The 15,650-nt window shown below is 34.3% G+C and overlaps 1 protein-coding gene across 6 annotated transcripts in view; it reads left to right on the top strand.

Moving 5' to 3' along the window:
* Positions 1–15,650, top strand: part of NBEA (neurobeachin) — a 454,976-nt gene that overhangs the window by 71,945 nt on the left and 367,381 nt on the right. For all 6 annotated transcript variants that reach the window (XM_059838861.1, XM_059838862.1, XM_059838865.1 and 3 more), the window contains exons 2-5: positions 5,831–6,062; positions 12,253–12,353; positions 12,603–12,698; positions 15,055–15,176. In XM_059838861.1, the coding sequence (XP_059694844.1) occupies positions 5,831–6,062; positions 12,253–12,353; positions 12,603–12,698; positions 15,055–15,176 (551 nt within the window). The remainder of the gene's footprint in view (positions 1–5,830; positions 6,063–12,252; positions 12,354–12,602; positions 12,699–15,054; positions 15,177–15,650) is intronic.

The following is a 15,650-nucleotide window of genomic DNA, read 5'->3' on the forward strand; positions in this document are numbered from 1 at the left end:
GGCTTTAGTTGTCAGGAGTTAAATCTTTACTAATTTTCTCTTCAAAAGAACTAATTGATTTGGGATTTTAAGAGATTTTCAATCTCGTTTGAGTAGGTTATTCTCGTCTCTTTTCCTGTGGAAACTTGTGCCATATGCTGAGTCAGCTGTTTTGTAATGTCTGAAATGAGAGATGAGCATTAGGGAGAGGAAGGGAAATAATAATTTTGTTTCCAAACTGTTTGCCTCCTATATAGCTACAAGAAAAGATTTTTTTTTTTTTAATTCTGGTTGTATATGTATATACTTGAACTTAAAATGCTTCAGTTTAAAACAAATGAGGTTGTTATGTTGGCTGTGTTATGCCTTCATTTTTTTACCTTTAGAAAAAGGAGAGCAAATGTGATATTATTTAATTAGGAGAGCAAATGTAGGAGTGACTTGGTGGAGATTAGGCCTGGATGTCATTAGTGCTTTAGTAATTATATTATTGTGATACTTTAATTTTTCAGTGGCACTGTCCATCTAGTATTGGAATTCATATTCTTGATTTTTGTTTAGATAAATGCAGATAGGACTCCAACTTGAAGGAAGCTATAAAATGCTTCTTTGACAGCAACGAACTGCAAACTTAGAGATGTAAATGCTTGAAGACTTTGGTTTATATAACTCTAATATACTGTCTTTAATCATTGCTGTCTACAGCTTCCTGAGGAAAGGAAGTGGAGAGGGAAGTTTTGAGCTCTTCTCCCTGGTATCCATGCCAGGATGCATGAGAATGGTTCAAAGTTCACCAGGGGAGATTTTAACTGAATGTTAGGAAGCACTTCTTTGTGAAGAAGGGGGTCAAACACTGGAACAGGCTTTCTGAAATGGGTTTGATGGCCCAAGCCTGTCAGCGTTTAAGCAGCATTCAGACAATGCTTTTATCAACATGCTTGAACTTTCAGACAGCCCTGGAATGCTCAGAGACTCGGACTAGGTGATTCTTCTGGTCACATACAGCTGAAATATTCTATTTACTTTTAATTTCAATTTGTTCTTCCAAACTTGATTTGAAGCATCTGATACTAAAAAATTCCAGTTTTCAGAAGTCAACAATTGAATTCTAGATGTTCAGCAGTATTTTACTGCATTTCAAGAACTGGTATGAATATACTATCTGAGATATGTAGACAACTTCTTGTGTTTGGGGGAGTATTCTCTGTTTTAGATGAAACGGGTGCAAAAGACCAGCCTAAGTTCTGCAGAGATGTGGCAATTCAGGAAGAAACCCTTTTATTGCATAGCATAATGAATGGTAGGAACTTACAGAGGCATGGCCACAATGCTCAGAAAAATGGAGATTCTGAGCAAAACAGCTGCATTTGAGAATGGTGGTGTAGGTTGAGGAAGGTTCTTGGAGTAATTTGCAAGGAGTGTCAATCTCCGCATGGGGAATCCAGTCTAACTTGCTTACTGCTGGCAGTTCAGTACCACTTTGGGAAGAGTTGTTTGTCGACCACAGTAAACATACCTCTAAAAATTATCTGAACTTTAGATTGGTGATTCATTTTTTACAGCTGTGCTGTGAAAGATGCAGAATATGAGAAAGAACAAGCAATACTTCAGGATACTTAATCAAAGCGAAAGCATGGTCTTTACTAAATATTAAATATTCCCTTGAAGAATGAGAAGACTTAGTGTTTGACATAAAAATAGATTCTATTTGAGATGTATGATATGGAAAGAGCATTTATGATTTATGGTATGGTGTGGTATACTGGCTTCCGTGAGGATTTCTGTCAAAGTGTTCATATTGTACTCCAGCTGAAATTTGTCTTATTACAGAAGTCTATTATGGGAGCTGTATTAAAAATAAGTTACTTTTTGGAAGTATGGTTTAACTTTTTGGTATATGGTGTTGCATCCACAGTTTTACCTGACTTAGAAAGCCACAAATTCATTATGAATATTTAGTTGTTTATTGGCCATTTTTAATATGGCATAGTTTTTTGAAGCAGCATCCTCACGGGCTCCAAGATCTCTTTTCTGGACGATAATATCAGACTTTGGACCCTGTCATCTTGTACACATGAGGAAAACTATAATAAAGTTGAATTACTTTACATTTACTAATTTTGTGTTTTAAAGCATTGCTTCCTGGACAGGTGATATCAGAAGAATCTTCGCAGCTCTCAGCAGTTGGTTTTTAGCTGCATTTAATGATTTCTGGCTCCTTAGCAAAGTTTGTCCTTTCATTGGTATCAGCACGTGCCTAGCTCATTGCCACTGAGCTTTTCCTCAGGTCACCTCCCCCTGTTGTGTGGGAAAATAGTTATTCCTCTTTACCTACTGTCCTCCTTGGGAAATCCACCTGCAGAAATGTTGCTCAAGGATACTTTTTTTGTAGTGAATGTTCTACTTCTTTTATTGGCTGAATTCCATTTGATGGTGCATATTTAAAACCAGAGATGTTTGCTTTATTTCTTGAACACAAATTAACCATGTAAATTTATTTCTGTATACTTGCTTCACTTTTGTTTAACTTTTTGTTGTCATCTTAGACTTCTCTTTATCAGAAAATTCATTATGAATTTAGGATGAGTATTTTAAACAAGTCACCTCCTCCTACCTTCCTAAATTTTTGCTCTCATTGTCAATTAGTTCATTAATTTGTTTCCTTTGCTGAGGAAGTTGATTTCAATGATAATTATGATAATTTTTACTGTCTGAAGTATGCTTAAACTGAAGTTAAGGGCAAATAGGAACATTTTCATGTTTTCTTTGCAGTCACCCTGATGGGCTATAAATTTCTTGTGGCTAAATGTACAAGTGAAATAATTGTAGCACCCCCTGAATAGTCTCCATAGAACCAATTTTATGAGCTCTCAGTGTATTTTTTGATGCAGATTTTCTGAAAAGTTTTATAGAATAAGACATCTTCGTTTTAATAGTACAGAAATATCCTGTCACTTTAGACTCATACAGGGGCTTCATTTCAGTCTCTTGAGTGTTGCATTTTAGTATATTGATTTATGTTAGAAAGCAAATGTAGTTTGAATTATTTTAGTCTGTGGTGAATTATTTTCATCTGTTTTACTGATTCTATATTAGTCTATTACCTTAAATTAATTAGAATTTTACTATAACTAGTGTTTGAGGAAAGGGAATCAGTCTGCATTGTACCTCTTCATTCCAACTGAGGCATAACTGAATTTTTTCCTTGTTTTTAAGTCCATCTTATCAAAACAAAATGGTGGGTAGCATATCTACTCTGAAGGTAGCCTGTCTAAATGTTATCACAGAATTGGTGAGGTTGCAACAGAAGTCTGGAGGTTCTCTGATCCAACCCTCTTGCAAAAGCCAGGATAACTAAGGCCAGTTGTCCTGATTTGTGACCACGTGGCTTTTTTATATATCCAGTGATGAAGACTCAGAAGATAAAATTTTTCATCCTGGATTTCCTCCATGGAAAGAAATGGAGGAAAGTAGACAGTTCCAGGAGGTGTTTAATTTAATCTCAGGATATGAATCTAAGAGAGTTCAACTGAGTGTCTTCTTCAGGTGACTGTTTTACTTCTGTGTGTTTTTGACATAATCTCAGAGAGGCTCATCCTGGTGAAGAGATATCTGAAAACACAACAATGCAGATTGCTGATGAAGTATGCACAAGTTGCTGCTGTTTTCAGAAAAAAAAACTATGACTGGATTTCTTGAAAAGAGAGTAAAAACCTATATGAAACAATTTCATAAATCTAAAGAATGACCATAGAAATAGTGCCCTTCTAATCTTGATTTTTTTGCCTTCCTTCCCTCATGTGTTTACCAAATATGCAAATATATGATATGCAGTCACAAGTTTTAAATTAAAGTACTAATTATAATTAGGATAATAGTTTTTATTTGAATGTAATTAAATGTCTCAGGAGAACTAAGGAGGTAGTCAGTTTATATATTTAGCATATTAGAAGCTTTTATGTTACAAAATTATAATTATTATTAGCAATTAATTGATAGAGGAAAAAGTAATTTGAAAGAGAATGCAAAGTATGAATTAGGGTGGAAGCCAAATGTATTGTATTAATTGTCTGAAGATGGAGTATGAAAGAAATCTTTGAATATTTGGATAGCTTTAGCCACCAAAATATGTTTTCATAGTATTTCGACTTGCTTATTTTTTAGAGTTTAATTTCAAGTCAATACAAACTGCTTTTAAATAGGCCATAGAATTGCCTTCTATTAAAACTGACTGTTGAAATTATGTACTTGTAAGAGATAATTCTTTGAATATCTTTCAATTAAGATTGTTATTGAAATTTTAATTATATAACTCCATTAAACAAATAGAACAAAAATTCTTAAAGTGTTTTTAATATTAATTTATTACATTATTTTGTGTAATATATTTACTGTTACTGAAATTAGTGTTACTGATCTGCTGAGAGACCTGGCTTGTTCAGCCTGAAGAAGAGAAGGCTCGAGAGGGACTTTATAGCACTCAAAGGGAGCCTAAGGGCTGGACAGGGAATTTTTACAAGGACATTACTGGGTTGAGGGGGGGAAGGCTTTAAACTGAAGGAGGGAAGGTCTAGATTAGATATTAGGAAGTAATTCTTACTGTGAGAGTGGTGAAGCACTGGATCATGTTTGCCAGAGAGACTGGCCAAGGTTGGATGGGGCTCAGAGTAACCTGGTCAGGTGAACTGTTCCTGCCCGTGGCAGTGTGGTTGGAACAAGATGATCTTTAAGGTCCATTCCAACATAAGCCATTCTGTGATTTCATGATTCTGTGAAATTTCACACTAGTACTTTCAAAATTCTTCAAAGTTACTAGGATAAAGTAGAATTCAGGAGAGTCAGACTGTGTTTCCTTCAGAGCCGAAAGATTTTTATGCCGTTAAAATGGCATTGTTTTTTTTAAACTAAATTTCATCTTTGGTTTAGTAGATTTTCTAGAGTTCAGCTTTTAAGTTACACAAATGACTAATCAAAATTGTTGAATTCCATTCTTGAAGATATATTTGGTCATGACTATATCTTCTTCTTTGGCTTGCTATTCTCTCTTTCCTAATACATAACTGGTTGTTGTTGTGTTTAATTGGAGCTTAGGACTTTGGATAGTGTTTTGCCAGTACCTAGGTAGATAGGAGTCAGGCTGTCATTTCAACAGAACTGCTGTTAACTCACTTCTTTTCTGAATGCTTGTTCCTTTCCTGGTGCTGCCTCTCTTCTGCACCAGCCAGAAGTTTTCCTTGACCACACAATGAGCTGATGTGTGGTATAATAATGTAAATTTTCTATGTCTGTGTTACTCCAGAGCAGATGAGTGGTTCTTTGTCCGGGCATGACTGCATGACTATTTGGGTGGGACGATGGAAAAGGCAGTAAGGTCTTCCAAATGCATAACTAAGAGCAAATGTTGGCTTATATCAGGAAAAAAGCTATGTTAATTTTAGTGTCTTTTTATTTTTGAATAGGGAAATTTCAAAGAATGGTGGAAAAGCCTAAATTGCTTCCTGAGCTTTTCAGGTTCTGCACTACATCTGTCTGGGTCAGGCTACCATATGAATTACTTGATAAGAAGGAATACTTCAAATATATTTTGAATTGATTTTATTGAGATGCTGTATTCAACACAGTGACCCAATTAAAGAAGTGTTTTATGATATTAGTGTGTATGTTTTTTACAAGCTTTTTTTTGCAGAGCATGGTTGTTAATTTGCTCTTAGAAAGCATAGCTGTTAGTTTTTATTTTTAAACTTGCTTCTCTAACAATTTAAAACATATTCTGTGTTGGTCACAATGAAGGTATGAGAGACACTAAACTATGTATTTCACACTGTAATACTGTTCTTGTTTTCTTTTTTAGCTGGTTGGTGGTGAATTTGATCTAGAGATGAACTTTATAATCCAGGATGCAGAGAGCATCACATGCATGTCCGAGCTTTTGGAGCACTGTGATGTAACGTGCCAAGCAGAAATCTGGAGTATGTTCACTGCAATTCTACGTAAAAGTGTCCGTAATTTACAGACTAGCACGGAAGTTGGCTTAATTGAACAGGTACTGCTGAAGATGAGTACTGTGGACGACATGATTGCAGGTATAAATTGCCAACTGGTAAAATAATTTTTGCATTCTTGACCTGCCTATGTTTTGTGATTATGGAAGGGTATGGGATGTTTTGATTTTTACTTAAAGTGATGTTTTCATTAGTACTGCTATTGAGTCAGAATTTTTTTTTATTAATTTCAGGAAAATGACAAAAATATATTCTTAGTTTGAAATCTCCGTAGATACATGGTATAAAATAACTGGTTGTTAAAATTAAATTTAAAGAATTAAAAACAGTGTGTTAGACTCTTTAACTACAAGGCAATATTTTTGTTTTTATATACATTGGTCATTTTTTGATCATGATGCCAGAATTGCTAGATCCATTTTAAATATAACCTCATATGACAGCATAACAGATATTATTTACAGGTTTGAATGTAGGACATACGGATTTCCTTAAACAATCATTCCATAATGTATTCCTGTGAGCCCTATAATGTGTTTTCACTTTTTGCATTTGTGGGTTTTAACATCCTATAACATACTGCAGCATTAAAAAAATAACATGCTTTCTTTGTTTGCTGAAGAGAAGTCTTGAAGTTACTACCCAGTTAAGGTTTTCATAGTATGTTTGAAGGAGTTTATGTATTCCACAATACACATCCTCTCCATAGCTGGGTACAGATTATAATCCTGGTTACTTGGATACAGGACAGGCTTGCTCATCACATTTAAATATGGCACCTGAAGAGATTGATATGATTACTATTTATTTTCCCTAAGGGAGCTTAGGCAGTTTCTTTCAATACAGTGTGAAAGCCAAGTTCTTAATGCTTATATAATTGTGACTGATGGTAGGATTGTGCCTTACATTCTGAGGCATTTTTTGAAAAATTTCAGAGGTTTACCTTCCATAATTCTAATATTTTAGTTGATGATCTGATTCCTGACACATATACAGGTTTTGTGGAGCAGTAAACTAGCAAGGATTTCAGACAAGAAGCAAGAAGATGATTACAATAGGATGAAAACTAGATTACTGAGAAATGATTTATTCCTTGTCCTTTTTTCTTTTTGTTTCAGTGTAAATGAGTTTGTATATTAAGTATTTGGAAAACCTATATTCTGTTTTTCAAAGTCAGAATCAACATCTTGTTTAGAAATGTATCTCTAAATGCTAAAATCATGTGTTATGATAAATACTGTACAGTGAAATTCAGAATGAAGTATAATAGACCAATAGATTCATAAATGATGTTTTTCACCAAGTATGTTTTTTTTACAGTATTTGTAAGTATAGTTAGTCAGAATACTGTAAGGGTAAAGATACTCTTTTATTCCATGTTAAATATAACACACTATATGATGAGAACAAAAATTTCTATCCTAAAATTTTTTAGGGTTTTACTAGTGGAAATAACTTTCGTACGTAAGTAATCACACCAACAAAATTTGTCCAATTTATGCTACAGTGAGTGGCACTTGTATAGGTGGCATACAAGACTGTAGTAGTGCCTCCATTAGAGAGGTGTTTTTAACTGCCTAGTTAATTGTAGATGTCAGAAATATCAAGAGCATCTGGCTTTTAGGAGAATTTGGGAATTAAAAAAACTCTCTGAATTTACAGATATTAATATAAGCCAGGGGTAGTAAATGAAAAAAAAAAACCATAAACAATCTAATGGATCTTCTAGCTCAATAATCTTTTTTCTGAGAGTGGTCACTCAGTGCTTCAGACAGAGACCTTCTGCACAAAAAACTTCAGTAAGCTTGTCCTTTGGTATGCTTACATGGATGAAGGGATTACATATTTAGCTTAAAATCAAAACTAAAAATTGGAATTTTGATGACATTTTAGCTTTGCAGTGGGTTTCAAATTATCTGAGTATTCATCTATATATGATGAGCTGGAATTGAACAGAATCACGCTTCCTAGGGTTTTTCTCTGATAACTGTAAATAGTTGGGTTTTTGGAGAGTTTTTTTTTGAAAAAGACTTGGAAGCAAGCAAATTGATCATTTTACTTTTATCTCTTGATTTCTGTAAGGACTTCAGTCTCCTTTTATAAGCGGTAGTAATATTGGTAATAAGTCAGAAATAACAATAAAGGTCATGTAATAACTATTTAGATATTAGGCAAAATCAGGGACAACTGAAGCAGTATCTTTGTTTCTTAATGTCCTATGCACGTGTTGAGGTCATAATTGTAGAACTGTTTTGCCTCAAATATTTCTATGAGCTTCCCAAAGCCAGGAAGTAAAGTAAAAAATTTTGTGTTAAAATGATTTTTAGCATTATAGGGAGGATGGTTTGAACAAGACCTGTGTTAGGTTTTACTTCTAGCACTTTTTTTCCCAAAATAGTTACTAATACTCTGTCAGCCCAATGTTTTGAAATTGGCTTTTATCATCTGTGAATGGTACAGATTTTTTGGTGGTTTTTTTGTAATTTGCTTCTCTGGGAGTTGCTTGTTTGTTTTTAGGTTGTCTCTCTTGTTCCATTGTGAAACATTTTGATTAGACCCAGATAGGGTTTAAATAGACAAGACAGGCAATAATGTCTGTTTTATGTTTTGATAGCTCTGTTTCAGGACCAGTCTAAGTCTGAAGCCACTCTTCTCTGATTTTATGATAGTAAGGCAGCAGAAAATAAACATGTACCCAACCTTTTGCAATGAGAAGGATTTTTCTGTCTGTTTAGATGAAGACTCTCAGATTCATGAGGTTCTGAGTACTTTAAATATATAACTTCATGTGATTTTACAGATTCTGTGGTGAGGAATAAAAGCTTAATCATTTTGGAAGTCTCAATGGCAACCCAAATGAGTTCAGTTTGCTTTTCAGAAGCTTCATCTTTCAAAAAAAATCTTTGTGCTGTGACGATCTGTTATACTAATATAGAGAATGGTCAGCCATTTTATCAACAGTTAAGGAGAAAATATTTTCATAGATGATTGGTGCTTTTTTTTAACAGTTGCACAGAATCTTCCTTGAGGAACTCACTTTTTGCAGCTCTCTGTTTTCAGGTGATGAGTAGTGAAGCAGATCACCTGCTCTGAGGGACTCTTTGGGATAGCATGTCTGTAGTCCCATCTGAGAGATGGATGAGCGAGTAGCCTGAGCTCATAGGGAGTAGATATGTGTCACCTAAGTCCCATTTTTTCCTCACAGTTGTGTTGTGATGATGTAGGTAATTGTACTAAAACTGCTGGGGCTGAATTCTTAAGCACTGAAACAATTCATAGTTTCCAAGCAACAATGTTGGTTTTTGACTGCTCTGTCATTGATGGGCTGTTAACAAGCTCTCTTCTTTCAAACCATTCTGTAAGAAAAACTGCAAAATTATTACATTCTCTATTACAACCTGTAAAAATTAATTTAGAACACCAGCAAGGGTTAAAATGCACAATTTCATGGCCATGTATTATTAAGAAGTTAAGGAGACATGAGGGTAGTTTCCTGAAGTTTTCTTTTAAATGCTATTTAATATGTCTTCCAAAGTTAATGCCAGACCCTTCATTTTGGTGTATGTGCATTGTTACTTGAAAGACAGGCAGGCATTTTCCTATTCTATTTTCATATTAAGTGACTGAATTAAGCATTCCTTCAAGGTTACTGGTTAATTTATAAATCTTCCGAAAACTGCTTAGTATGAAAGTATTCAGAAGGTGCCATTAATAGAAATTAGAAATACATTAAAAATGGGAAACTGCCTGTTTTCTCCTTCTGGACTTAATATTATTATATACAATCTTGTTTCTGAAATGAGATTATGGATTCCAGTTATATATGTAATCTTGTTTAATATAAAAAAAAGTAGACATTAAAAAAATCCAGTTGTAGTATTCTTTCTGACCTTTGTCCATTTATAGATGAGTGGATTACTAGGATTTATAAACCAGATGGGACTGACTCTTTTATGAGATTTCTAATAAGTATGAATAAAGTTATGTAATAATTATTTTTAAGTCTTTATATTCAAACAAGAGCCTTTAAATAGCCTTAAGTGCTTCATCTTCCACAGATGTTGTTTGCTTTATCTTTGCTTGTTATCTACTGGGCTTCAATCTTCCAGGTCATTGTTTTACCCAGAGTTACATAATTAGGGAGCTTATGTTTGTTTCTCTCCATCAATGTTTAATTCATTACTTATAAATATGTATTTCTAATGCCTGTAGGTTATCCACATCTTAAGTAGAAATAAGAATTTTTCTGTGCCATAAGGTAGTACAGGGCTATAACAGTGAAACACAGCAGCACATATTCAGTGATTTTTAAAACTTGCAATCATTTCTGTGTTTGGCAGTATCAGTTTGCACTTTTTTCCTCTATGTTACAAGATTTTTTTTTAATGGTGTTCTGATTTTCACCAGACAACTTTGCTTCTACACAACATTTTTTCTTTGTAAGGGAAGAAAAATTTGCAATCCCTTGATCTGAAAAGAAAGCTGAAACTACAAAATAGGGATTGGGAAATTGTCAGCCAAAGATTAGTATTCATTTGTGCTTATTTCCTTTTCTGAGTGCTCACTGTGACTGTTCCCAGTTTCTGATCATGTACAGGATGTGGCAGCTTTACATTGCAGGCTGGATTCCACTGTGAAGGGGGCAGGTACTAGGGGAGCTGAGTCATAGAATTCACCACCATGAAAGAAAAGGCATTTGTTTTTCTTAGGTGTATTTTGTTTTCCCTAATTCTGTCACAAATGTACGTGGCAGTATTTTTAAAGGGAAGATTAAAGAAATGAGAGGGGGGAAAAAAAATCAGTACTTGGAGATGAGGGATATATTCAGAATTTATGGCAAAAATGTCTGCTAAGTTGCAATGCTTTTCTTTTGCCTTTCCTGATAGACAATTTCACTCATCAAACAGTTTACTATGTCTTATGTGAATTAAATAATATTTCATTCTTTACACATGCCTTTTGCTTGCTAAAGATCAGAGGCTAATATCATTGTGGAAAAAGCTAAATAAATATTATTGCTTTTGCTCACATATATATGGATTTGCTAAGAGAAAATTTGTTTTAAAACAAAATATGAATGTGAAATGTCTTTGGAAAGAATTGTTTCTCCTGAAAACCATTCTTTGTCAGCACCTGTAAGAGTCATCCTTTCACAAATGAACAAGAATAACATGCAGACCTACAATAAAATGTAAACTTATCTGTAGAAAGTTGTGTCTTCTAAAAGTTTTAGCAGGGAGGCAGGAGGGGGCAGGGGAATTCTGTGATGGTTGAACAGATGGGGAAAGTGTGTTAATGCTGATTCTGTTGTGTCATAGCTCTTTTGTTTTGAAAACTCTGGACTTCACTTCTTGGTATTTGAATTAAACTCTTATGCCTCAGCTGTGAATATGAGCAAATTGGTTTATCTCCCACTAGAGGAAGTCTTTATTCTTATTGGTCCATTTTATTCCTGAATAAAAGTGTGGAGTATAAGAACAGGTTCAGCATCCCACAAGCTAACAAATTTTTAAAATGAAATTCTGGGGTTTTAAATAAGTAATTTTAAACCTGATAATCTCTGAAAGGAAGACTCTTTTTAATGTTCTTACTGTTAAAATTTATGGGTTTTGAGATTTTGTAGTGAAAGCTGTATTCCATAATCCTGTTAACAATTTTGATCCCTTCTTTTTATTAAGCTCTCTAATTTTTCTTACTATGATTTCTGTTTGTTTGTTTTCCTTATTGTTTTTGTTGTTTTGCTATTGTTTGGTTTGATTGCTGGGTTTTTCTTTGATTGGTTTTGTGGGGTTTTTTTGCAGGGGCCAGAGGGAGGTGTTGTTTTTCTTTTATTTTCCCCTGGCCTTTCATTACAGTAAATACCAGAAGCATCACTAGCAAAATTGGGGAAATTATACAAATTATAGTATAAAAGTTTGGGTTTAGGTTAATGTAAAGCAACGTTTAGGTCAAAATTTTTGGAAAAATATTAACTTCAGAGTAAAGAAGGAACTCTTATCCCAAAAACACACAGCAGGAAGGACAAGTTTATGATGGGTGATGCATGTTGTGAAGTGAGAAGAATTAATGCTCTATAAATATAATTCTTTTTTCAAAGTATGATGCAAAATTTAACATGAAATCCTTTGTAAAATATTCAGTACAAGTAAGTTGGAATTTTAGAATATGTGAATACGCTTTTAAAGGTATTAATTTTTTCAGCTTTTTTTTTTTTTGTGTTTATCAAAGCAATGAAATTCAGAGTTCAGAATAACTTTATTTTCCTTTGAAGATCTCCTAGTTGATATGTTGGGGGTTCTTGCCAGCTACAGCATCACTGTCAAGGAGTTGAAGCTTTTGTTCAGCATGCTTCGAGGGGAAAATGGAATCTGGGTAAGCTGTGTTCAGATAAAGCATTAAGTGTCATTCCATTAGAGCCTGAAGTTAACATAAACTGTCTCCTGGGACATATAAGCTTGAATTTGTTTTCTCATGTTGACTGAACATATGTTCCAGAAGTATTTTTGCCAACTATTTTAATTTGATTTGCTCTGTTTTTTGAAAACTGTCCACTTTCCTTTGTAGCCTAGAGAGTACAAAAATGGTTGTATTGACTTTTGTGCAATTTTCTTTTTTTCACAGCCAAGACATGCAGTTAAATTATTATCAGTCCTTAATCAGATGCCACAGAGACACGGGCCTGATACCTTTTTCAACTTCCCAGGCTGTAGTGCTGCAGTAAGTTTTCAACCAAATTTCTACAATTTTAGAAACAAATAAATAGCGAAATCCTCATTTGCATTTCCCTTCATTTGGTTTCAGAAATTCTTGAAAAGGAAATGAGAGTGGAAATACACGTTTGAGTAGTGTAGACATTGCCTTCCACAGACTTAAAAGGAAGCTGTGTTGTTGAAAAGTTGCACTTGTGAGGATGGAATATCAAGCAGCAGGTTTTGGTCTGGGGAAGTTACTGTGAAAGAGAAACCTGAAAATTCCAAAGAACAGTGTTACTTTATTAGAATAATGTAATCAATATTATATAAAGGAGAGAGTTGAGAAAAATCAAGAAATGAATTTGTCCACATCATCACAGTTTACAGTACCTGCTTAGTCATAAATTTTATTATAAAGGTTTTGTTTTGTCTGAATTCCATCAACTGTTTCCTTTCCATCAAGGCAGTGGAGATAACTTTAAACGGTGAAATATTATTCCTTTCCAAACCTTCCCAAGTAGAAATTCTCTCTTCCATTCACTGCATGTGCTTTCAAAAAAAAAAAAAAACCTAAAAATAAATTATTGTATACAGATTTATAGAATATTTAGAGAGTAAATACAAATGGTTAATACTGGGGAATAGAAATCTGAGGTACAGTTCCATTCTGGTAGAGAGTGGTTGGTATATGCTCAGGTAGAATGTGGAATCTTCTAACAAAATAATCCTGAGATTCCTGTTTTCTCATGCCCCTGCACGAAGGCTGCTCTGCCTGCATTTCATCCATCAATAGCACTGATAATTTTCTTTAAGCACAAACTGCTACATCCAGTCCTTGTAAACAGACTTATCAGTGGCAGATTGCATCAGGGAAGTAAACTGGCTGATAATCACTGTTTTACACCTGGGTTATTTTTTGCTAGATTACGTCTTTGATCTTGTTTGATATCCAGCCTTATAAACAGATGTGTCAGCAAAATGCATAGGGTAGATTGTGTAAAGAATTAATTACTAAGTTTTGAAAGGGAAAGTTTCATTATCTCCTGCTAAATAAAAACCTAAGTTAACATCTCTTACAAGTACATGCACCAGCATGACAGGTGTTGCAGAATATGAATGTCTACAGTGATACTGCTTTGACATTTTTGGGCTTCAGAGGCAAGCCCTGATGAAATTTCTCTCTTAAATTTAATTTTTCATCAGAGGTTCAAAAAAGGTTTTTCAGGAGAAGAATTTCAAATATTCTTTCCTGTCTGAAGATATGCATCTATAACAAGAGTTCTTGATTGAAATGCAGAGTCTCTTTCCTTTGATTCTTCCAGGATCTTGTTTCACATACTACTCATGATGAACTGCACGCCTGTAAATCAAGAAATAAGTTTCAAATTTACACTTCTTTATTAGTGCATGTTGGATTACACTATGAAGTTCTGGAGAGGGTACATCCTCTGAAGTGCGCCATGGGCAGAAATTTATAAAATGGCCCAAAAAACCAAGCACTTCTTTAGAAGAAAGAGACTGGACAGGACCTAGTTCACTAGCACTGAGTTTGTTTCCAGGTGTGATGCACAAGGTTGACATCAGACAAGGAAACAGCATAACTTTTAATCAGCGTGATAGATTTCAGGTTGGCTCTCTCTAAAGTTAAGTGTGTGCCCCTTGTGTATCCAGGACTTCAGTGGCAGTATGAAGGAGCCAAGAGTCTACAGATATGCTGCTGAGAGCTGCTTCATTTTCCCAGCTGCAGGGCTCTTCTTAGTACTGTATTATGTCTCTACCAGTCTGTGCAGGTGGTGTGTTAGTCACTCCAGTTGGAGGACACTTTGTGCTTGGTGGTAGTACTACTCCAAGGTGTTGTTCTCATTTGTCATCAAGCAGCTCTTCTGCTTCAGGCAGGAAACTGCCTCTCAGGAGGCAGGAGCCATATCCCAAAGGTGTTCCTTGAAAAGTTTAGTTTTAGTTTTAACACTGAATCTCTATTTTATGATGTGTTGATTAATTTGATTTTATATTTAAGTTTATTGATGAGATTAATAATTGTTAGAAGCTGAATTTATAGTTTAATTTCTGGAGAAGTAATTTTTCTTTTTGTTCTCTTAATATTGCCCATTCACAAATTTAATTTTGTGTCTTCTATTGATAGAATGTATGTAGTTAAAAGTTAAATTATTTTAAAATAGATAGAAAAGTAATGCATTTAAAATAGATAGAAAAGCACTATTTAAAGGGTTTTTTCTATATTTCATATTTGAAAGTTAAAATAGATCTACAGATCTAGAATGACACAGGATTTTAGAAAGGCATTACTTTTAACACTTTTAACAGTATTTCTCAAAAAACTAATTATTTGTTTCTTTTTTTTTTTTCTTCCCTCCTTCCAGGCAATTGCATTGCCTCCTATTGCTAAGTGGCCTTATCAAAATGGGTTTACTCTTAATACCTGGTTTCGTATGGATCCACTAAACAACATCAATGTAGATAAGGATAAACCCTATCTCTATTGGTAAGTAGCTTATAATGCTGCAGTCATGGTTTGTTCTGGCTTCCTAACAACAGTTAATCTTTCTTATTTTTTTAGTCCCCGACATGCTTTCCCCCCGCTCCAGCCAAATATCTGAAGGTTTTAATGGCTGCTCACTGTATACAAACTTTTAGAAAACCATCTGTCCTTTTTACTTTGTGATTCAGAAATCCATGGATTCAAGACATGTGCCTTGTCGATAAACCATAAAATCTAGTGTTGGGGTTTCTTTAGGAATTCTAAAATATATTAATTCTTAGACCTTTAAATGGAGAATGTTGTCATATTTTTTGTTTGGTGGTAAAGATTCTCAGCTGATGTCAGTACTACAAAATAACCCTGTTAAACTCAGAGTGCACAGTTTTCTAAAGATAATAGAAGGCAGATCTATGGATATAAAAATGGTTAAGTGATGACTGGTTCCCCAAAAATGTGAACAATTAATGTGAATGTAAT

The sequence above is a fragment of the Haemorhous mexicanus genome, chromosome 2 (genome assembly GCF_027477595.1).
Source record: "Haemorhous mexicanus isolate bHaeMex1 chromosome 2, bHaeMex1.pri, whole genome shotgun sequence".
Taxonomy (NCBI): domain Eukaryota; kingdom Metazoa; phylum Chordata; class Aves; order Passeriformes; family Fringillidae; genus Haemorhous; species Haemorhous mexicanus.